Source organism: Myotis daubentonii, chromosome 18, assembly GCF_963259705.1.
Source record: "Myotis daubentonii chromosome 18, mMyoDau2.1, whole genome shotgun sequence".
Lineage (NCBI taxonomy): Eukaryota > Metazoa > Chordata > Mammalia > Chiroptera > Vespertilionidae > Myotis > Myotis daubentonii.
Window position 1 is genome coordinate 749684 of NC_081857.1, and position 24586 is coordinate 774269.

General features: G+C 51.7%; 1 protein-coding gene and 1 pseudogene across 3 annotated transcripts in view; one reads left to right on the forward strand and one right to left on the reverse strand.

Annotated features, from left to right (window-relative positions):
* CD244 (CD244 molecule) overlaps positions 1–24210 on the reverse strand; it is a 29086-nt gene extending 4876 nt beyond the window's left edge. For 2 of the 3 annotated variants that reach the window (XM_059675647.1, XM_059675649.1), the window contains exons 1-6: positions 23885–24210; positions 7627–7980; positions 7277–7558; positions 5491–5595; positions 5119–5186; positions 1743–1808 (exon numbers count right to left, since the gene is read on the reverse strand). In XM_059675647.1, coding sequence (XP_059531630.1) covers positions 1743–1808; positions 5119–5186; positions 5491–5595; positions 7277–7558; positions 7627–7980; positions 23885–23942 — 933 coding nt within the window. In that variant the 5' untranslated portion in view covers positions 23943–24210. The remainder of the gene's footprint in view (positions 1–1742; positions 1809–5118; positions 5187–5490; positions 5596–7276; positions 7559–7626; positions 7981–23884) is intronic. The other variant, XM_059675648.1, reaches the window with a different exon arrangement.
* On the forward strand, positions 2446–3408 carry LOC132221374 (transcription factor BTF3 homolog 4-like; annotated as a pseudogene).
* Positions 24211–24586: the final 376 nt, after the last annotated feature.

A 24586-nucleotide genomic window follows, 5' to 3' on the forward strand; every position in this document is an offset into this window, starting at 1 on the left:
CCTCCCCCCACTCCTCCTCCTCCCCCTCCTCCTCCTCCTCTTCCCCCTCCTTCTCCTCTTCCTCTCCCCCTTGTCCCCCTCCTCCCCCTACCCCTCCTCCTCTCCCTCCTCCTCTTCTTCCCCCCTCCCCCTCTTCCTCCTCCCCCCTCCCCCACCTCCTCCGGTCCGTGGCCTTCCTCTAAAGCCGTCCCCATTCCACCAAGCTAAGGAGGTTGCTGCTTCAGGTCAAAGTTCTTTTTTCTTTTTAAAGTAATTTTTTTAAAATATATTTTATTGATTTTTTACAGAGAGGAAGGGAAAGGTATAGAGATTTAGAAACATCGATGAGAGAGAAACATTGATCAGCTGCCTCCTGCACACTCCCCACTGGGGATGTGCCCGCAACCAAGGTACATGCCCTTGACCTGAATGGAACCTGGGACCCTTCAGTCCACAGGCTGATGCTCTATCCACTGAGCCAAACCAGTCAGGGCTTTTTAAGTAATTTTTATCAGAACTTTTTAATCATTGGCCACCAGGCAGCAGTGTTGCCCTAGAAAGAGATGCTCAGCTGGGGTCATCTGCCAATATTCCAGACGCTTCCGCCACTGACGGTGCAGTTCAAACCCTGGATGTTAGACACGGTGCAGGGGAGACTCCGGGCCCGTGGCCCAACTCTGTGGCCTCCAGCACGTTCACTTACCTCAGTCTACAGACTTCATGAGGCTGTTACAGCAGATTCGTTTTAAAAACGGACATAATGAGTACTTTATAAATGTTGTCCTTAAGTAATAATAAGATGAAAGAGAACAGCACAGCCCTGACCAGTTTGGCTCAGTGGCTAAAGCGTCAGCCTGTGGACTGAGGAATCCCAGGTTCGATTCCGGTCAAGGGCATGTACCTTGGTTGCGGGCACATCCCTGGTAGGGAGTGTGCAGGGGGCGGCTGATCAATGTTTCTCTCTCATCAATGTTTCTAACTCTCTATCCCTCTCTATTCCTCTCTGTAAAAAATCAATAAAATATATTTTTAAAAAAATTTGTGCACTGGCAGAGGTGGGGGTCCCTCAGCCCGGCCTGTGCCCTCTCACAGTCTGGCACCCCTCGGGAGATAACAACCTGCTGGCTTAGGCCCGCTCCCCTGGTGGCAGATGGCACGCCCGATCCCATGGTGCCTGCCCCATCTCCCCAGGTCGCATATGGCAAGCCCGGATCCCATGCTAGGGCGGGCGGTGGCTGGGGATCGTGCTGCCACCCACTCCCCACCCCCTGCCCTGGGCCGCACACGGCAGGCCCGGATCCCGCACTGGGGTGGGCAGTGGGATCTGCCTGCAGTATGCAGACTTAACGGCCATCTTTGTTGGGTTAATTTGCATACTCTTCTGATTGGCTGATGGGCGTAGCAAAGGTATAGTCAATTAGCATCTTTGTCTTTTATTAGTGTAGATATTTAAAGTTCAAGGGCCCCACGTCCTGGAAGCAGCAGGGAGGAGGGAAGAAAGAACACAGAAAACCAGAAGCGGAACTCCCCGTCAGGGTCATCTGCTGCCTGACCTTGACCTTCAGCTGTTAGGCTGTGGAGGCCCCAGAGCACTGGGACCGTCAGCCAATCAGCAGCTGCCCGGCCGCCATCCCTCTGGAGCACCGAGGTCTCACTGGCCATTCAAGGGTCTGAGGTGAGTGGAAATTGGAGGGGGGGCGGGGGAAGAGGCATGAGGAAGCCCATAGACAGGTGTGGTCTAGAGGCGAGACCCAGAGTGGTACCTGGGGCAGGACCACGGAGTAGACAGTGTTCCCTTTTCCAGCGGAGTCCTGCCGTGGCCTCTGCCCCTGCAGGAGAAACGGGGAGGGCAGGTGGCAGCATCAGTAGGCACTCAGTCTTGCAGGGTTGGGTCACGTGGGGAGAATGGTGGGAAGGAGAGGAGCTCCCAGGAGCCTGGGAGGCAGCGCCGCAGTCCCGGGATGAGAGGCACGGGGAGCAGCCACCAGGGCGCACAGGGAGAACCTGCCACTGGGCGCCTGCCATGCGCAGAAACGTCCCTTCGCTGGCTGACTGCACAGACAGTGCGCTAAGTGAGGCCTGAGCCCCACTGTGGCCGCTGATCCAAGACTAGAGGGTTTCAAGCCCCAGCCCAGATCCAGCCTTGTTGTCTGCGGGCCCTTGGCTCCAGCCAGCCCCTGCGGCTGTGCTGCTGGGTGACCCCGACTCACCGCCAGAGGCGCGTCTCCCTCTCAGTCCCGCCCCCACATGGGGTCCGAGGTCATTCATGCCCTTCCCCTGAGGGTCTGCTGCCAGGAAGGGCTGGGGGGGGGGGGGGGGTTCTGCATTCAGGGGAGGAGCCGAGAGGAGCAGGAAACATCAGCTGTCCTTGTGTTGGGGACCAGCTATGATTGTAAGAAATATTCATCCTGCTCTGTTAACCGGGATTGTTTTGTTCTGATTAAAGGAGACAGCCCAGCGCTGTCTGGGCTGAGGCAGCCATCTTGCTCTTGCCGCGTGCTGGTGTTGGAGGACTCTCCCTGCTTCAGATTTACCAACAGCATGAATCAAGAAAAGTTAGCCAAACTTCAGGCTCAGGTCCGGATAGGGGGCAAGGGTACAGCTCGCAGAAAGAAGAAGGTGGTACATAGAACAGCTACAGCTGATGACAAAAAACTTCAGAGTTCTCTAAAAAAACCGGCTGTCAATAATATAGCTGGTATTGAAGAGGGAAATATGATTAAAGATGATGGAACAGTTATTCATTTCAACAATCCCGAAGTCCAGCCTCCCTTTCTGCTAACACCTTTGCAATTACCGGTCATGCAGAAGCCAAACCAATCACAGAAATGCTTCCTGGAATATTAACGCAGCTTGGTGCTGACAGCTTAACAAGCCTTAGGAAGTTAGCTGAACAGGTCCCTCAGCAAGTGTCGGATAACAAAGCACCAAAACCAGAAGACATTGATGAGGAAGATGATGATGTTCCAGATCTTGTAGAAAGTTTTGATGAGGCATCAAAGAATGAAGCTAACTAAAATCTTTTCTGGTTTTTGGAAGTTGGCATGGACTAGATTTAACAAATCAGCTATGTGGTTCCAAAGTTTTACAGACACAGAGAACATCAACTGTTACTAGTTCAGTAATATAATATTTTGTATATTAATAATGCTGCTGTTAGTTCAGCATTTTTGGTCATTTGATTTTGCATTTTGCACTTCCTCCCAGGATCTATTCTTTTGGTCAAAATCCAAAGTATTGGTGCAGTTTGAGGGTGTTTTGATTTTTAATTCTTGTTTTCTTTTTGGTTTTTTGTTTGGGGTATTTTTGGTGTGTGTGTATTTTTTTGTATGCGTGTGGGTATGTGTGTACACAGTGGAGTGCAAATTGGAAAACAGTTCTATTTATCCTCCTCTTTTCCCAGTAGAAATAAAACAAATCTTTACATTTAAAAAAAAAAAGAAGAAGAAGACACAGCCCAGCCGGCGTGGCTCAGGGGTTGAGCGTCGACCTATAAACCAGGAGGTCACAGTCCGATTCCCGGTCAGGGCACCTGCTCAATCCCCAGTGTGGGACGTGCGGGAGGCAGCTGATCCATGATTCTCTCTCATCATTGATGTTTCTCTCTCTCTCTCTCCCTCTCCCTTCCTCTCTGAAATCAATAAAAATATATTTTTTAAAAAAACAAGGCATATTCTACTCTGGCTGCAGTTGCACATGGAACTGGGAGCTCACCTGGAAATGCAGTCTATCCTCCTCACCCGCAAGCTGCCTATTGTCATGGAAAGATTGACCATCTTGTTGCAGAAATGAGAGGGTCCCCCCACACCCCCCTTGCAAAGCCCCAGCCTGCATTACCTGTAAACTGCCCATTCTTATCCCTTTGCCTCCTTCCCATGTAATCTTTGTCCTTCTACCCAATAGAAGCAGCCGGCTTATGGGGCAGGGGGAGCAGATTTGTGTGGCTGCCCTGCTGCTCTCCCTGCCGCTGGCAGGACTGGAATAAACGCTCATGTAGGATTCCACCCTGTCTCTGCTGAATTGGCTCAGCCCTTGGTGTCTGGTCACTGGGAGGCTGGGGAGTCACAGGCACCTGGCAGAACCCAGGCTGTTGCTGTTCTCTTCTCCCCAGGCCTGCGGGAAGCGTCCCCAGGAAGGCCCAGGGGACCCCATGGGGGTGGAGGTTGAGGCCTTTACCGAACTTTGGAGACAGCGGGGACGAGGCCACAAGGGACAAAGCCCTGGCTCAGAAGCACAGGAACGGGCCTGAATCCCCAATAGACTTTTTACTCCTAAATCCTCACCTTCCCCAATATTCTCCTCCATTTTCCTAATCTAAAGCGACCTTCGCTGAGTAGGCCTCCGTGGCTGTGGGCATTTGCATTTGCTGTGACTGCACTAGGGTTCGGCTCTGAAGGGAGAGGCACAGACACCCCATAAGGCCCCACAGCGCCTGAGGGGGGCTCTCTGTCCTGGTGGTTGCAGGAGGCCCCACACATGACTTCCTGCTTCGCTGCCCCAAGCCAAGCCCCAGGAACTGGGGTGGGAGGAGGGTCCTTCCTGTCCCTGCTTTCCCACCAGATAGTTCAGGGAGCACTGCGTCCCGGCCTGTCCCCACAGCCTGTCCTCAGCCCCTCCGAGGCCGCCCGGCTCACCGCCCGGGCTGCTCTCTCCCGGCACCTCGGCCAGGCGCAGCCTCTTCTTCCCAAGCGCCTGAGCACAGACGCAGAGCCAGGGCAAGGCTGACCCGCCAGCATCCTCCCCGCCGGGCAACGACCAAGGGCCCCCAAAGGAAACGTGGGCTTACAGGGGCAGGAGAATTTGTGTCCGGCGCAACAGAGAAGGCTGCTCCGCCCTGAGCCTCAGCCCGGCCTCAGGAAAGGGCACCAGGGGGCCACCAGGGAGCAGAGGCAGCTTCCGCCCGGGTCCCCATCCCGGCTCAGCAGGTTCAGTTCTGCACCCAAATGCCCTTCGGCCGCATTTCATCGTCTCACCCAGTTTTCTCTCCACCCAGGGCCAGAGCTAGGATGCTGAGGGGGACAGAGACGGGGCCTGAGGCCACTCTGGGGCGCAGAGGGCTCTCTGGCCCCTGCTCAGCAGGGCCATCCTCCCAGGGCACTTCCAGAGGGAAGGAGGGAACCCCAGCCCTCGGGGCCACACCTGGCCGCTCCTGCCTGGCGGGTGGTTGACATCTTCATAAACTGTCAGCGATGCCTCTGGGCTGGGCTCTGGGGGGAGGGAAGCAAAGAGCAGAGCTGCAGAGTCCTCCTGGCGGAACCGGGCCAGGCACCTGCTCCCGCATCCCACCCTCATTCCCTTGAGGAAGCTTCTAGAAGGGAGGATGGCTCGAGCTCGTCCCAGGAGACTCAGAACTCAGGGCAGCACCCGCCTGACAGTTTCCCCAAACCAGCCCCAGCCAGTGAAGCTGCTGTTAGGGATCAGACAGGGCACATGGGGCCCAGGAGCGAGACCTGGGAGCAGCCCGCTGCGGGGAGGCGGGCCAGGCAGCGTGTCCTAGGACCCTCCACTTACCTGCCAGCTTCCTCCCCCTTCTCCACACACAGACGCTAGTGAGGGTGCCCAGCAGCGTGAGTATGAGAACCAAGATGATCATCAAGAGGGGCAGGAGGCCGAGCTCTGAGGGAGACAAGACATGGGCGTGGACTCACCTTCTCCCTCCCTGCCCGCCTGCTGCAGTGGCTGCTCCACCCCCACTCGCTGGGGTGGCTGCTCTCACACCCTGTGCATTCAGGTCAGAGGTGTCTCCGGCTCAACTGGAAGGCCGCCCGTGACACTAAGAGCAGGGGACGTAGGACCAGATGCTAACGCTACGCTCTGTGCCCTTGGCAAGCTCCTTAGCCTCTCTGGGCCTGTTTTCTCGCTTACAGGAAGGAGTCAGTGTATCCACACAGCAAGTTAAGAGCATCTGACAGATGCCAAGCTCAGTAACTGTTACACAGGAACATTCCTGTGTTTTAACTCAACAAACATGTCTGCTCTGGGCCAGGCCACCTCCGTCCCGCCTTCTGCGACCTCTGCCCTTCCTGCGTGGACTTCTGCGTCAGGGCCTGTCACACACGCAGCCGCAGCCGAGGTAAGTGCCGCGGGCGAGCAGCGCAGGGAAAGGAGGGAAGTGCCCCAGGTGCTGCTGGCGAGGCTCCTCGCAGACATCACCCCACTTCCCTGAGCAGCAGCTCTGCCAGGTGTTTAGTAGGCGCTCCCCATTGTGCCCGGAGACTGTCTGGACTCAGAGAGGTGATGACCTGCTCGAGGTCACAGAGCTTGTGAGTGAAGGCCTGGCTGGCCACATGCTGCATGACAGCAGGGCTGAATCACTGGAGTGGCGAGGCATTTCCCCACCTGAAAAGGATGCATTAAATTGATTGTTTGCTGCCAGACAGCTCAGGGCATCTTAATCTACATGTTATTGCCTCCCACTGGCCAAACACCTGAACAGCCGTAGGCGATTCTTCCAATCTGACAATGGACTCTGTATAGAACCCTGACCCTTTGATGTGTCTATCTCTGCCTCCTCTCAGGACAATTTGTGTTAATAAAAAGCATGGGGCCCTGAGACGAGGAGATCTTAGTTTCTTTAGCTGGGCTCCTCTGACCCCCAAATGCCTTTCAAAATTATGCTTCGTCTCTGGACTCTTGATTAAGCTACACACAGCCCTTCTCCAGATTGCTGAACCTTCTAGACGCCGGAACGAGAGCCCGGCCCCGCGCTTCAGTTGCTTGTTTCCCTTTGCGGTGGGAGCTTATGTTGTTGTTCCTGTTTGGCTACAAGGCCTTTGAAGACAGGGCTGCAGGCGGGTGCTGCCCATGCGGACACACATTAGGTCTTTATCTGAGAAAAGTGGTGCAAAGTGGGCTCCGGGTAACCCTCGGAGAAACACAGCAATGAGCAGTGCCTCCGCCAGGTGCCCGTCTGATGCCGCCACGACCCAGGGCTGCGCTGGGACCACAGGGCTTGGGGAGGTGCCCCCTGAGAGGAGGAAGCAGGTCCCCGACAGCCTCAGAAGAAAACAACGCACAGCCAGGCTGGGCTGTCACTCACCAGACAACGAGGCATTTCCTATGGAAGGAAGATGCTGTCTTCCGGAGGTTCTGATGGGGACAAAATTCCTCCCAGCCTCAGACCGGCCTGGCTGCCCAGCACCTGTGTGCCTAGAGGCCAGGACCCTGGGGAAGGGCTCCAAGCCCCGGGGTGTCCTCCCGTCTTCCTGCTCCTGAGCGTCCTCCCGTCTTCCTGCTCCTGAGCCTGGCGATGGCCCAGCACCCTCCGCCTTGTCCCCGCCCCAAGCGCTGCACTCACTCTGGGGGGCGCTCCCACAGCCCTGGCCGAGCTGGAGGCTCTGGTGCGCCCAGCTGACGGGGTTGCTGACGTTGCAGGTGTATATGTGCCCGCCGTTGACATCGACCTGCTCCTCCAGTCGGAAGGGGCTCCTGGGCGTCGGGATCCTCTCGCCCCCTCGGTACCAGGTGTAGGTCACATCACCACCTCCGGAGGCCGAGCAGTTCAGGGTCACTCGGCACTGTCCACTGCCCAGGGCCGCCGTCTGCTCCAGCAGCTGCAGCTCGGGCTTCCCCACAGGGTCTGGAAGCAGAGGTTCTGATCAGGAAGGCGCTTCAAGCACCAGCCTGCGCGCCGGGAGGGGCACTCACCCAACACGGACACATGGAAGCGGTGGGTCCTGACGGTGCCGTTCTCAAAGGTGACCTCCAAGGAGTAGGTGCCGCTGTCGTCGGGCTGAGCGGCCTTGAGCAGGAGCCTTAACTCCTTGGTGCTAAAATTGAGCCTATTGTTGCAGTCACTGGCATTCTGATGCGCATGATGCCGCCTAGAATCATTCTTCCAAGTGAACAGCACACAAGGGCTTGGGTTTGAGCGCAGCTGTACCTTCCAGTCAAAAGACCTCACGGCTGTCGGGGTGTGGCCGGGCCCTAAGCAGAAAGACGTGCCCGAAGGTCTCACCACAGGTCCATCCGGAGACAGGGGTTCCGGGCAAGAGGAAGCGGCTGCGGACAGGAAGGGCGCCAGGCCTCAGCATGGGGGCAGCTGGACGTGACTTCCCTTGAGCTACGAGGGGCCCAGAGCCTGAACCTGAGAGCACACATCCTCATGGGCACCCCTCCTCCCCGAGCTCGGAAGGCGCCCACAGCCCCTCATGAGAGTGAATGTTTCAAGTTCTCACCATGGCGCAGGCAGGTAAACAAACTCTCTACATGTGTTAACCATTGCACTTCACAGTGGCCCTACAAGGTTCTCATCCCCATCTTACAAGCGAGGAAACAGATTTAGAAAGAACTTAAAAGTCACGACCCCTAATTATACAGTGAGAAAAATGAGCTTGCAACCCAATTTGGCTTTAGAAGGTGAATTTTAATATATTTTTATTGATTTCAGAGAGGAAGGGAAAGAGAAATAGAAACATCAGTGATGAGAGAGAATCATTGATTGTCTGCCTTCTGCCCGCCCCCTACTGGGGATGGAGCCTGCAACCCAGGCATGTGCCCTGGACCAGAATCGAACCTATCCACTGAGCCAAACCAACGAGGGCTGAATCCTTTCATTTATTTATTAGAGTCCCGATGCATGACATTCATGCAAGAGTAGGCCCTCCTTCCCCCGGCTGCCGACACTGGCTTCCCTCACAGCCCCAGCTTCATCCGGAAGGTCATCTGGTCTAATTAGCAGACACTGACCAAATAATTAAAGGGCTTGGCTGGACCACATGGCCGTCTCCGTGGTCCTCAGACTCTTCCACCTGAGAGCAGGCCCGCACGCCAAGGCCCAGGGAATGGAAAGTCATGGGTAAGCCTACAGAAAGGGCCTCGGGCGCTCCGTCCGTCCGCACTACCCCCTGGAGCCGGAGCCCGGAGGAGCCCGACCGCCTCCTGTGGAAGTAGGTTCCTGACCCCAGAATCCGGGATCTGGGACCAGATCCTACTTTTAATTCCACAGCATCCACTTAGTGCCTGAGGAAGTGACCACCTAAGGAATTTTAATTCTGATCATGGAAGACCAGGTAGACACATGCTAACCAATGCTCCCACTAAGAATAACTAAGAAAAAATGGGCGAAATATAAGAGCATGTTGTTAAAGGCATCAGAGAGCTAATAAAATGGTGAAAAAAAATTTTTATAAGAAAGCGTTTTGGGGCCAGACCTCTGAGCCCAGAGAGTCAGAGGGAGACTGCATGGCAGACAGCCGCGTCTCTTGGGACAGGCACAGCCCCTGACTGGGGAAAGGAGATCCACGGGATTGCTGGCGCCAGGGGATTTGAGATCTGGGTTCTGTGATTACAGAGGACTGAGCCTAAAGGGGGCAGCCTGAGGAGCTGACCAGACCATGCAGTGCTGGTAAGAGAAGAGCTTACAGAAACTCAGCCTTCCCCGTTTCCACTGCCGGCGTTTGTTTGTTTGTTTTCACTGAATCCTGTTCATAGGACATTTTGGATACAGACACTCACCTGTGCTGATGAGAGAGAGAAGGTGTGGATGAGTGGAATCTGGGGAGAGGCTGAGGAGCGAGGGGGGGCCAGGAGAGGTGGCAGTGAATTGAGAGCTGAGACACCCCTGGGCCCGGGACTGGGGCAGCCATTCTCTCCAGAGGGTGGGACTCCTTCACCTAGCCCCCAGGCAAGGAGCACAGCCACACCCAGATTCCACCCTGAACGAGATGAAGGATTAAAATAATCTGATTAGTCCCTGGGAGTTAACAGGGTCTGGCCTATAGAGGGATTTTCAATCCCAGCAACAACACAGAGCAGGGTAACGATTAAAGAACCAGCTCTGGACAGTTGACCTCCCCAAACCAGTTTTAAGTGCAATAGAGAAAATAAACCCTTGCTACTGGATAGAGAAGCTGTATAGCCTCAGAGGCCAACCCAAAAATACTGCCACCCAGAGGCTGAGCCACAAACTGACTCTTAGGTAAATACAAATTAAGGCAGTCTGGGACACAAATACGACCTGCTTTAAAATCAGGACTGTGGTTTACAACATGGAGGAACAGTGTATCGCAGGGAAATTCAACACTCTCCTGAATACCTGGCAGGACTAAGGCGAGCCAGACTGAAGAGTAGAAGAACCGAAGGACCTTCACTACTGCAATTTTTTTTTCTTTTTTCACCTTTTAATTAAGAAACCAATTTTTTTCTTTTTCCATCACCTGATCTTACCCTTTTAATTACTACATTTTTATTTTTAACCAGTATTATTACTGCTACCACTTTACCATTTTTTCAGTGCCATTTTATTTTCTCTTTATTTTATTTTGGGATTAGTATTCTCCATTCTATTTTCATTGTTCCCTTAGCATCAATTTTCCCTACCTCAATTTTACCTCTATGCTAAAACCCTCTTCCTCACTGCCGGGGTCCAACCCCAGCAGGTCCAGGGGTTCCCAAAGGCGTAGACGGAGTCGGCGAAGAAGGAAGGACACGGAGACAGTGTTCAGTTGATCAGCAGCCTAGCCAGGATCTACAGCCAGGATCTCCAGCCAAGTTCTGGTCTGGATCTCCAGAGAGGTTCTGCTCAGGTTCTGTGTCCATGCTCTCTTGCTAGGTTCTCCAGCCAGGTTCTGTAGCCATGTTCCCTTGCTGGGTTCTCCAGCCAGGTTCAGTCACCAGGTTCTAGTCAGGTTCTCTTGCCATGTTCTATAGTCAGGTTCAGTCCAGGATCTTTTGCCATGCTCTCTCCAGCGAAGTTCTTCTGTCTCTAGAGAATGTTCTGTGTAGGTTCTGTGCCTAGGTTCTGTCTCCTAAGTTCTGTCTTCTAAGTTCTGTGTCTTGCTGTCTTTTTACATCTGTATTTATACCAGTTGATTCAATCCTATCAATCTCTATTACAAAGGTTAGGACATTTCTTATCTCCATTCCAGGGAGTAAAGATTATGTAGCTTAAGCATGATTGTTCATAGTTAAAGTGATTAATTACCCGCCTGGCACTTAGTTGAGGGGTTTTATTCCCTCCCTAACTTCAGGGGAAAATCCCTACCTGGGGATTCAACCTTTCTCAGAGAGGTGACCTTGGTTAAAACACAGCGCCAAGAAGGTGAGCAAACATATTAAGAACCATATGCCATATATGCCAGGTCCCTTGAAACAGCAAGGATGGACCGGCTCCCGGCACCTCACTTTCCCCTTTTGTTGTCCTGTTTCTCTTACCCTATTCCTGCTTTAGATTTTCCCTATTCCTTCTTTTTACCACCTGTCAAAATTTCGCCCTACTTATATATCCTATTTCCAATCCACTGCTCTAAATCCTTATACACCTATCCCTTATCTTTCTTCACTATCCAAAATTTTTTTCTCTTCTTTTATCTTTCTATGTTTTGTTGCTGTTTGCTTGATTGTTGAGTATATTGTTTTTTGTTTGTTTGTTTGTTTTGTGGTTTTTTTAAGGAATGGTTGTGAGGTTGTTTTGCTTTTTCTTTTTTTCTGCTGGTCCCCCCCCCCCCCCCCGCCCCGGTTATTTTTGTGCTTCTGTTTTCCCTTGCCTCTCTTGATATTACTGGGTGTTTGTAGTTTGCATTCATCTCCAGGGATCTGTTGCTGGAATTTGTTGGGATTAGTGGCGGTTCTATCGGAGTTTTCTCCTCATATAAATAGTCTCTTCCCCTCTTCTACTTCATTCTCTCTTTTTGCTCTTTTTTTTCTTTCCCCCCCCCCTCCTTTTTCCCAATTTCATTTTTGCACTCCTTTTTTTTCTTATTTCTCTTTTCTTTTTTTAAATATATTTTATTGAACTTTTACAGAGAGGAAGGGAGAGAGATGAGAGTTAGAAACATCGATGAGAGAGAAACATCGATCAGCCGCCTCCTGCACATCTCCCACTGGGGATGTGCCCGCAACCCAGGTACATGCCCTTGACCAGAATCGAACCTAGGACCTTTCAGTCCGCAGGCCGACGCTCTATCCACTGAGCCAAGCCAGTTTTGGCTCACTTTTATCTTTTTATCTTCTTACTTCCTTATCCCCTAATTCTCTTAATTTGGGTGGTCACCTTTACTTGAGGTTATTAATATCGTGAATATATTTGTGTTCAGTGCCTGGTACGTTGTGCCTTGTTGTGTTGTATTTTGTGCCTTTAAGTCAACGCAGCAGATCCAAGCAACAACAGCCTCCTGATCACCACACCCTCTGTCTGAGGAACAGCAGCTGTACGTGAAGCCTCCCCCCACCAGCCAGAAGAGCCACCACAGCTGTCAACAGCACCCACCAGAGGAGCTGCTGCCAACTGAGGAGCAGCTGCTACCACAACCGCCTGAGGAGCAACCACAGCCCAAGGAGCCACTGCCACCCAGGGAGCAGCCACTGAACGACTCAACATCTAGGTATGTCAGTGAGATCAAACATGGGTAGACAAAGAAACCCCCAAAGGAAAGAAAAGAGGACTCGCCAGAAAAGCAGCTAAGTGATACAGAGGCATGCAACATGACAGAAAAAGAATTCAGAATAAGGGTACTAGAGTGCATAAACCGGATGGAGGAAAAAATCAACAACTTATGCAAGAAGCAAGAAGAAACAGATGAAAAAATCAACAACTTATGCAAGAAGCAAGAAGAAACAGATGAAAAAAATCAACAACTTATGTAAGACCCAAGAAGAAATGAAGAGCGATATAGCTGCAATAAAAAACACCATTGAAAGTATCAACAGTAGACTAAGAGAAGCGGAGGACCGAATTAGTGAATTAGAAGACAAGGAAGCAAAACACACCCAAACTGTACTACAATTGGAGAAAAAAATTAAAAGACAGGAGGAGAGCCTAAGGGAGCTTTGGGACAACATGAAACGAAACAACATACAAATAATAGGGGTGCCAGAACAACAGAAAGAGGAACAAGGATTAGAAAACCTACTCGAAGAAATAATATCAGAAAACTTCCCTGAGGTGGGGAAGAAACAACTCACACAAGCCCAGAGAGTCCCAAACAAGGTGAACCCGAAAAGACCCACACCAAGACACATCATAATTACCATGGCAAATGTTCAGGACAAAGAGAGAATCTTACAGGCTGCAAGAGAGAGACGGAAAGTTACCTACAAGGGATCTCCCATTAGATTATCAAATGATTTCTCAACAGAAACACATCAGGCCAGAAAAGAATGGACGGAAATTTACAAAGTGATGCAAAGCAAAGGACTGAATCCAAGAATACTCTATCCAGCAAGGCTATCATTCAAAATTGAAGGGGAAATAAGAAGCTTCACAGACAAAAATAGGCTAAGGGAGTTTATCACCACCAAGCCAGCAATGCACGAAATGCTAAAGGGACTGGTGTAAAAGGAAGAAATAAAAAGCTCAGAAAGAAAACAGCCACACAAAAAAAGAAATGGCTACAAACAAGTACCTTTCAATAATAACTTTAAATGTAAACGGACTAAATGCTCCAACCAAAAGACATCGAGTGGCTGAATGGATAAAAAAAAACATGACCCATACATTTGCTGTCTACAAGAGACCCACCTCATTAGAAGGGACTAACACAGACTGAAAGTAAAGAGATGGAAAAATATCTTTCAGGCAAATGGAAAGGAAAAGAAAGCTGGGGTAGCAATACTTATTTCTGACAAAATAGACCTCAAAGTGAAGGCCATAACAAGAGATAGGGAAGGCCACTTCATAATGCCAAAGGGATCAATACAACAAGAAGATATAACCCTGGTAAACATATATGCACCCAATGCAGGAGCACCAAATACATAAAAAAGACTCCTGGAAGATATCAAAGGAGAAATCGACAACAATACAATCATAGTAGGGGACTTTAATACACCACTGACATCACTGGATAAATCCTCTAGACAAACAATCAGCAAAGAAACAGCAATCCTAAATGACTCACTAGATCAGATGGACTTAATTGACATCTTCAGAACACTTCACCCCAAAGCCATGGAATATACATTCCACTCAAGTGCTCATGGGACAGATTCAAAAATAGACCACATATTGGGTCACAAACAAAGTCTCCCCAAATTCAAGAAGATTAAAATCATACCAAGCATCATCTCAGACCACGATGGCATAATATTAGAAATAAACTACAATAAAAACAACCCCAAATACACAAACACTTGGAAGCTGAATAGCATGTTATTAAATATTGATTGTGTTACCAATGAGATCAAAGAAGAAATCAAAAACATCCTGGAAACTAATGACAATGAAAACACAACAATCCAAAACCTATGGGACACAATGAAAGCAGTCCTGAGAGGGAAGTTTATAGCTCTACAGGCCTATCTCAAAACACAAGAAAAAAATGGTAGTAAATCATCTAACTCTACAACTCAAAGAATTAGAAAGAGAGCAACAAGAAAACCCCAGAGTGAGGAGAAGGAAGGAGATAATAAAGATTAGAGCAGAAATAAATGACATAGAGACCAAAAAAACAATACAGAAAATCAATGAAACCAAGAGCTGGTTCTTTGAAAGGATAAACAAAATTGACAAACCTCTAGCCAGGCTCACCAAGAAGCAAAGAGAGAGGACCGAAATAAACAAAATCAGAAATGGTAGAGGTGAAATAACAACAGACCCCACAGAAATACAAATGATTGTTAAAAAAATACTATGGACAGCTCTACTCCAACAAACTAGACAACCTGGAGGAAATGGACAAATTCCTAGAAAAATACAACATTCCAAAACTCAATCAGGAAGAATCTAAAAATCTCAATAGGCCAATAACTATGGAAGAAATTGAAGCAGTCATCAAAAAGCTTCCAGCAAACAAAAGCCCAGGACCAGATGGCTTCACAGGGGAGTTTTACCAAACATTCAAGGAAGAACTAAAACCTATTCTCCTCAGACTACTACAAAAACTCCAAGAGGAAGGAACACTTCCAAGCTCATTCTATGAAGCCAGCATCACCCTAATACCAAAACCAGGTAAAGACAACACAATGAAAGAGAATTACAGGCCAATATCCCTCATGAACATAGATGCCAGAATCCTCAACAAAATCTTAGCAAATTGGCCGAAACCGGTTTGGCTCAGTGGATAGAGCGTCAGCCTGTGGACTGAAAGGTCCCAGGTTCGATTCTGGTCAAGGGCATGTACCTGGGTTGCGGGCACATACCCAGTAGGATATGTGCAGGAGGCAGCTGATTGATGTTTCTCTCTCATCGATGTTTCTAACTCTCTATCTCTCTCCCTTCCTCTCTGTAAAAGTTCAATAAAATATATTTTAAAAAAAAAATCTTAGCAAATCGGATCCAGCAGTACATCAGAAAGATCATACACCATGACCAAGTAGGATTTATCCCAGGGATGCAAGGATGGTACAATATCCGCAAATCAATAAACGTGATACATCACATAAACAAATTGAAAGAAAAAACCCACATAATCATATCAATTGATGCAGAAAAAGCATTTGACAAAATCCAACACCCATTTTTGATAAAAACTCTCAGCAAGGTGGGAGTAGAAGGATCATACCTCAACATAATAAAAGCCATATATGACAGGCCCACAGCCAACATCATACTCAATGGACAAAAACTAACACCATTTCCCCTAAGAACAGGAACAAGACAGGGATGCCCCCTCTCACCACTCCTGTTCAACATAGTACTGGAAGTGTTAGCCATTGCAATTCGGCAAGAAGAAGAAATAAAAGGCATCCAAATTGGAAAAGAGGAAGTAAAGCTGTCCTTATGTGCAGACGACATGATATTATACATACAAAACCCTAAAGACTCCAGCAAAAAACTATTAGACTTAATAAATGAATTCGGCAAGGTAGCAGGATACAAAATTAACACCAAGAAATCTATGGCATTTCTATACACCAATAGTGAAGTTACAGAAAGAGAGACTAAAAAAACAATCCCATTTACCATCGCACCAAAAAAATTAAGCTACCTAGGAATAAACTTAACTAAAGAGGTAAAAGACCTCTACTCAGAAAACTACAGGATGTTGAAAAAAGAGACAGAGGAAGACATAAACAGATGGAAGAACATACCGTGTTCATGGATTGGTAGAATCAACATCATTAAAATGTCCATACTACCCAATGCAATCTATAAATTCAACGCACTTCCCATTAAAATACCAATGGCATACTTCACAGATCTAGAACGAACTCTCCAAAAATTCATCTGGAATAATAAAAGACCCCGAATAGCTGCAGCGATTCTGAGAAAGAAGAACAAAGTAGGTGGGATCTCAATACCAGATATCAAGATGTATTACAAAGCCACTGTTCTCAAAACTGCCTGGTACTGGCACAAGAACAGACATATAGATCAATGGAATAGAATAGAGAGCCCAGAAATTGGCCTGAACCAATACGCTCAATTAATATTTGACAAAGGAGGCAAGAACATACAATGGAGCCAAGATAGTCTCTTCAACAAATGGTGCTGGGAAAACTGGACAGATATATGCAAGAAAATGAAACTAGACCACCAACTTACACCATACACAAAAATAAACTCAAAATGGATAAAGGACTTAAATGTACGACAGGAAACCATAAAAATTCTAGAAGAATCCAAAGGCAACAAAATCTCAGACATATGCTGAAGCAATTTCTTCACTGATACAGCTCCTAGGGCATTGGAAACTAAAGAGAAAAAAAACAAATGGGACTATATCAAAATAAAAAGCTTCTGCACAGCAAAAGAAACCATCAACAAAACAACGAGAAAACCCACTGTGTGGGAAAACATATTTGCCAATGTCATATCTGATAAGGGCCTAATCTCCAAAATTTATAGGGAACTCATACAACTTAACAAAAGGAAGATAAACAATCCAATCAAAAAATGGGCAAAGGATCTAAATAGACACTTTTCAAAAGAGGACATTGAGAAAGCCAAGAGACATATGAAAACATGCTCAAAGTCACTAATCATCCAAGAGATGCAAATCAAAACAGCAGTGAGGTACCATCTCACACCTGTCAGAATGGCTGTCATCAACAAATCAACAAACGACAAGTGCTGAAAAGGATGCTGAGAAAAAGGAACACTCGTCCACTGCTGGTGGGAACGCAGACTGGTGCAGCCACCTTGGAAGACAGTATGGAGTTTCCTCAAAAATCTAAAAATGGAACTCCCATTTGGCCCTGTGATCCCACTTCTAGGAATATATTCCAAGAAACCAGAAACACCAATCAGAAAGGATATATGCACCCCTATGTTCATAGCAGCACAATTCACCATAGCTATGATCTGGAAGCAGCCCAAGTGCCCATCAGTAGATGAATGGATTAGAAAACTGTGGTACATCTACACGATGGAATACTATGCTGCTGTAAAAAAGAAGGAACTCTTACCATTTGCAACGGCATGGATGGAAGTGGAGAGCATTACGCTAAGTGAAATAAGCCAGTCAATGAAGGAAAAATACCACATGATCTCACTCATTCATGGATAATAGAGACCATTATAAACTTAAAAAGAAAGCATTTTGGGGTTTTAGATCATAAGACACACTCTGGCATAGCTTTCTTTGTTTAAAAAAATATATTTCTTTTATTGATTTCAGAGAGGAAGGGAGAGGGAGAGAGAGATAGAAACATCAATGATGAGAGAGAACATTGATTGGCTGCCTCCTGCATGCCCCCCTCCCCAGATCAAGCCCAAAACTGGGCATGTGCCCTTGGCTGGAATTGAACCCAGGATCCTTCAGTCCGCAGGCCAACGCTCTATTCACTGATCCACACCAGCCAGGGCAAAAAAAAAAACAGAACAAAAACGGTGAAATATTAAGGGCCAGAATGGGAAAGAAGGAAATTCAGAGGGTTAGCGGTTTTCCGTTGCTCCCTGGAGGCATCTTCTGATTCCATAAAAGCAGCGGAAAGGCTGAGCCGCTCAGCAGAGTTTACAATCAACTCAAGGAACAGAGAGCACAGAGCTCAGGAGCCGCGGTCAGGAAGGAGGTGCAGGTGCCTCACCCACAGGCTCGGGGTTGGTGCCAGGAATGCCTACACACTGAGAATTAAGAGTGGACAAGAGGGAATGAGGACACATTTGTAATTCCTTAACTAATAAAGAATTTAAAGATTTTAAAAAAACAAATAAATAAAAATAAAAAAATAAAGAGTGAACAAGAACCCCCCCCCCCGATAGCGGCACCCCCTCACCCCAAGGTTGTGGGTTCGATCCCCAGTCAAACAGTGAATGCATCACTAAGTGGAGCAGCAAATTGGTTCCCCTCTCTCTTTCCCTGCCTCTCTCTCTCCCTAAAAATGAGTAAGTAAAAACATTTTTAAAGAGGGAACAAGAAACCGGCCAGCTCTCACAGGCTCAAACCCGGGCTGGAATCGTGTGCACCCTGACTTGGATCACAGTGTTCCAGAATCTCTCGTATTTCCAACCCGGCTGGCTACTCGAGGCAGCTAGAAGTTATTCCTGGAGGAAAATGCCATAAACCAGAGCATTAAATTACCTCTAGATGTTTTCATATATGATGCCCAGAATGAAACAAAACAAACAAACAAACAAAAGAAAGAAAGCAACGGGCCCAACAAGAGGAAACACATCCCAACATCGAAAGAAACAGCCACAGAGACAGGCCAGGGGCCTCTGGGTAAGGGAGGAATCAGCGGTAACTAAAGTAATGATGTTTCTCAGGTTCAGGGAACGAAAGGTAAGTTTGAGAATTTCAGCATGAACTACCGCGGCAGATGCAGACGGCCATTCCCTTGGCAATCCTCCTTTGCAGATGCTTCCGAAACTGGACCTTTTTAAGCCGATTTTAGAGAGGGAGGGCGAGGGAGACAGAACCGTCCCTGCCCAGAAGCCCGAGGGGCCGCCTCGGGCACGCTCCCGGCTGGGGATGAGCCCGGCACGTGCCCTGACTGTGCCTCCCGGTCCTGGGCGGGTGCTCACCACTGAGCCCCACGGCCGGGGCCCGGCCTTCGGCAAACGCGCCGCAGAAACGACCCGCTGGTGCTCGGGACGCTCCCGCCCGTCCGCCCGGGAGCAGAGCGGCCCGGGAGCAGCGAGGCGGGCGGAGGCAGGGGCGCCCCGGCGACTTCCGATCGCGGGGGAAACGGAGGGAGTGGGTGGGAAGCGGGCGGAGGAACCGGCGGGGCAGGTGGCGGCGGCGCGGGGCGGGCAGGAGCGAGGGCGGGGGACGGGAGGGCGGCCGCGGCCCCGAGGCCTCGCTGGCCCCGACGTGGGGACCCGGCGGCGGTGGGCCGAGCCCGCCTGGAGGAGGGCGGAGGCTGGGGACGCGCCGGGGGCACCGGGCCTGCGGAGCCACCGCTTAGGAAAGTGGGTCCCGAGGCCTCAGAACTTGGAGCTGCTTTTTGTTGTTGCGTTTTGTTCTGCGGCCTCCGCCGCCGGCGCGGGAGGGAGGGAGGGGGGAGGACCCGGAGGCCTCGGACCCCGCAGCCGGGAGTCGCTCTGAGGGCGGGGGGCGCATGGGCCTCGGAGAGTGGAACTTCCACCAGCGACAGAGGACGCTGAGGTTCCCCAGCTCAGGGCTGGAGCGGGCGGCCCGGAGGCGGCCGCGGGTCTGCGGAGCCTGAGACTCAGATGCTGGCGCAGGGCCGTCCCGCAAAGCCCCACGGCGGGTCCCGCGCCCCATCCCCCAAGCGCCGCGCGCACCCGCCGCGCGCACCCGCCGCGCGCACCCGCCGCGCGCACCCGCCGCGCGCACCCGCCGCGCGCAGGCCTCTCTCCCGCGGCAGCCCAGACCTCCAGCCATCACCTGCATCCTGTCACTCACACCGTCTCTCCAAGAAAAGGAGGGCGGCGCCTTGCGGGTGCCAGTCACCGCGTGCGCCCCACTCTGTCCAGGCTGCTCCCCGCTTGCACTGTCCTGCTCCCTCCTCCCGAACTCCTCTTCATCCTGCAAGGCCCTTCCCCGGGGTCTGCACCAACAGGAAGCTCCATTTTCTCAGGCCTTTCTTCTCTAAGCACAGCTTGCCTCTGAGCAACCCTCAGCATTTTCTGTCTCCTTGTTTTCCATGACTCTTCCTCTAACAGTCGGGAAGATTCTTAAGGATAGAATCCACATCTGTTTCATCTTTTTCCCTCACAAAATCTTGCATGTCTTGGAACATAACAAGGGCTTAATGAAGCTGTTTAATTAATTACCTAATTGCTTAAATTCCCAAATCTACCTCAGTTAACTCCCAGAAATGACTCTCACGTAGCACGTACAAAAGGCTCACAGAAGCATTACACAGAAAACCCGGACGCGACCCTGCCTCCGCAATGGCAGAATGGATGAAAAAACTATCATATAGTCAGACAATGAAATCTCAATCGGCCATGAAATGATCAGCTACACACAGTACCATCTCATCAGATGTGGAGCAAAAGAGGCCAAACACAAGAGTACCTGCTGTCCCCATTCACGGGGAACTGGCCAAGGATGCCGGGGTGTGTGGGGGGGGGGCGCGAGGGGGGGGATTGGGTCTGGAAAGGGGGGAAGAAACGCGGGAGGAAATGCGTCCGCCCGGGGCTCTGTTCCACTAACGGTGTCCTCTGTGCCTGTCACACTGCGGTGGGCAAGGTGTGGTGCTGAAACTGCTCAGCCGGCCCTACAGTGCTTTCTGCAGGTCCGCTCCTTCCAGCGGGTCCAGCGCCCCTGCCCCAGGCGCTCTCCTGAGCCCCGCAGGCCCCCACTCACTGTGAGGCGGAGAAGAGCTTGCCGGGCGCCTTGCAGCCAGGGGATTCCTCCTGGGAAGTGGCTGTGGCCGCAGCCCTTCAGCTGACCCGCAGGGGCTGCCCGCCCCCCCCCCGCCCCGCCCCCCGTTTGTTCGCAGCCTCCAGTGTGTCCTGTGGGGTTTCCTCGGAATCACAGCCCAAACCGGAATTTAGGGTGCAAAGTGAACTTGAGGACAGGCCCCTCCTGTGGGCAGGGATCTGAAGGCCCCCCTCCCCCCACTCATCTGACCCACACTCATCCCGCTCTGCCTCTGAGCTGCTTGAAAAGAATTCACTCCTTCAGTCGCCGGCGTGCCTTAGCCCCTGCGTGTTGCGCACCAACCACCCTGTAACCATGTGAGAGGAAGGCCGTGGAGCCCAGGGTCTCAGACAGCTGTTCAAAACACGTCCAGGGAAGGAGTGGGAATGGAGAGGGAGATGTTGCCGTGAAAACAATTAAAATATTTCACAATATGCCGAAACCGGTTTGGCTCAGTGGATAGAGCGTCGGCCTGCGCGGACTGAAAGGTCCCGGGTTCGATTCCGGTCAAGGGCATGTACCTGGGTTCCGGGCACGTCCCCAGTAGGAGATGCGCAGGAGGCAGCTGATCGATGTTTCTCTCTCATCGATGTTTCTAACTCTCTCTCTCCCTTCCTCTCTGTGGAAAATCAATAAAATATATTTTAACAAAAATATTTCACAATATGATGCAACAATACAACTAAATGTCTCCTAAGGGAAACACGTGCTTCCTTAAGGGAAGCGTTGAGGTCTCCCTACATTCCTGGTTACGATCATGAGAGGCCTCAGCCAACGGCCACACGGTCGAGGTTTATCATCCTCGCAAGACTTTCTTACTTTCCGTTCAGTTAAGTGGTGGGGGAAGGGCTGGGCTCTGATGAGGGACCTCAGTGCGCCGCCCGCCCTCCACGTGCGCGCCGGGCGGGGCCTGGCTTCCCAGCACCTGGGTCTGGGCCCCTCCTCCGGGCCTCGCCGCCCCAGGAAGCGGGCACCACTGCTGTCCCCACTTGACACACGAGAGACGAGGAAACAGGAGGCGAGTCCCCCTCCTCACGGCCACAGAAGCGGGTGACTCGCACTTGGCTCGGTCACGCTGGTTCCGAGTCTGCGCAGGACGGACAGAGGCCTGGCCTCAGACCTGCGTCCCGGACGCACCGAGCAGCCCGGGAGACGAAATAAGTAGGTAACGGGTAGGTGTGCAATGGAGGCTGCGCTGCACAGAGCAGTGAGCCCGAGCGGGAGGGCCTCGCCGGCAGGGAGGGCGTTTCAGGGGAAGGAAGACCTCAGGGGAGGCGGGTTCGAGCGGAACCCTGAGGGGTGGGGGGAGGAGCCTGCAGGCCAGCCTGGCTGCAAGGCCCTGAGCAGCAGAGGAGGGCAGAGCCCGCAGACCACGGGGCGCAGCCTGCGGAAGACGGCAGCGCTGGAGAGTGAGTTTCCCGCACGTGTCATTAAACTCCCCAGGAACCCAAGTTGTTAAGAAAACGTTTCACTGTCATCGTGTCTCCTGAGGGGATGAAATGAAACAAACCAACCCACCCAGGCCCTGCCCGGTTGCTCAGTGGTTACAGCGTTGGCCCGAGCACCAAAGGTCGCCAGTTCGGTTCTGGGTCCAGGGCACGTTCCTGGGAGGCAGTTTCAGTCACCAGTCCCGGGGCGTGTGTGGGAGGCACCAATCAACGTGTCCCTCTCACATCAGTGTCTCTCTCTCAAATCGCCCCCCCCTTCCCCCTCTAAAGAAGTCAGTGGAAAACATCCTCGGGTGAGGATTAAACACAAAAACAGAAAGCCAGCATCGCGTTGACCCGAACCACACGAGGAAACAGCGGACCAAGCAGATGAGGAGCCTCAAGCATCTGACTGTCCCTTCGTGTCCTGCAGCAGGAGCAGGAGCAGGAGCGCGGGGCGTGCTGCAGAGGACGAGCCGGTGGATGGAGCGCCCAGTCCGCCCGGTGGCGGCAGGGAACTGCCATGGCCTCGGTGCTGCTGGCATAACGAGCAGCATTTGCGAGTGGACTGTGTATTCGATGGGATCAGTATCAGGTTTTCTAAATGTGATCCTTGTGATGAAGTCATATGATAGGAAATATTCCTGTTCTTAAAAGATGTGGACCAAAACAGTTAGGAGTGAAGGGGCATCACTCTCAAATGGTTCAACAAAAACCATTACCAGCAAACATTTCTATGCACCTGCGTCATGTGGAGACAAGAGGGACCGAAGCGAAGGAGAGTAAATGTAACTGGTGAGTCCAGGTGAAGAAATATATACAGGCATTTTCTTACAATTGCTCTGGAACTCCGAAATTTTTTCAAACTAAACATTTAAAATTTAAAAACAAGAGTGGTTTCCGTCAGCCTACCCAGGCCAGCCTTGCAGGACACTGCGAGCGGTTTCCTCAGACCGAGCCCATCGCCCCCACCCCGCACCCAGTGCTGCCTGAGCCCATCGCCCCCACCCCGCACCCAGCGCCACCCGCCAGGGCTGCAGAGCTGCCTGCAGGGCCGGCTGCTGAAGGAGAGCTCGCCCCGCCCCATCTCAGTCTTATCATCTCATCTTGGTCTCGACCTTCTATCCCCAAAGCCAGGCTCCTGACCCCTAAGCCCGACCTCAGCCTTCTCACAGGCCCCGACACACACTCCTGGGCCTCAGTTTCCTCCCCTCCCGCACCCGCCCACAATGCCCTGGAGGATTAGTCAACCTGGAATGCCTCCAAGTCTCCAAAGGGGGCTGCCTGCAGCTGAGACCACTGAATGCGGCAGCCTGGTCCCCTCAGGCTTCCAGCTGCTTCTCTGTGCAGCTCTCAGTGGCCGCACGTTCTCCCCCTTCGGGCGTCTGTGGCCTGAGTGCTGCCAGCGGGGCCAGGCCACCAGGCAGAGGACACCTGGGCACCAGCTTTCCTGCCTCAGGGACAATCTGTGGTCTCTGACCCCAGAACCACTCGCTTCCTGGTGGAAACCCAAGCCCAGGGCCCCTCTCCCTTCTGCTGCTAATAGCACCCAATTAGAGGCTATTTCCTTGGCCCTCCTCGCAGCCAGGAAGGACACCCTCCCACCACACAGAGGTCAACTAAGCCTGAGGCTGTGCTCAAGGCCCCGCCACCCTCTGCCAGCCTGTCCCCCGTCAGGTGCTCAGCCCAGTTCCAAATGATCCTGGCGAGCCACACCACCCAGAGGGGGCAGGATCTGACGCCATGGGTCTGGCCGCTAGTCCATGCAGCACCGGCCCCCCTTCCCCCCCCCACTCCCACCCCCGCATGCAGAAGGGGCCTCACCTGGGCTGTGCCGTCCCTGCAGGAACAGGACTAGGAAGGCGAGAGCTGGCCCCAGCATCTCCAGAGGCAGGTGGCCGGGCGGCTCCGTCTGCAGGTGCTCTGTGCACAGGCCCCACAGCCTCCAGTCAGGGGGCCGAGAGCACGGCCCGCTGCTGGTCTGGCCACAGTTTCCTCACCCAGAGGCTTCCTCGTTGACTGAGAGCTAACGAGGCTGCTGAAAAAGCCACAGTCCCTCGCCCGGTTGACAGTTCCCACCACTTAAACTGGCCAAGTTTGCCTCAAGTGGGTGGGGTTCACAGTGACTCACACCAGTGAACAATCTTGCCCTTCGCTCCCCCGCCCAGCAGCTTTGTGCACAGGCAGAGCCAAGAACTTGTCCAGCTCTCGTCTCACTGCCATGGAGACCTACATGGGGCCACACGCCTTCATCCTAGACGTCCCTTCCAACACTGTGGGGGTGCAGGGGAGAGTGTGGCTAACAGTGGAGCCCTTGGTAGGTGGGGGATGTGGAGGAGTTGGTGCTAGAAAACCCTATAGGCCTGGGCGTTCTCTGCACGTTCACGTCCGCCTTCAACGCTGCAAACTGAAGCGCTTTCTGAAGAAGCTGCTGGGGCTCCAGGTCCCTGCCTGTCTGCCCACATGCCCTCCCTCCCTTTCCCCCTTTCCCCTGGTCCTTCTCTTCCTTCCCTACCTTCGCACACA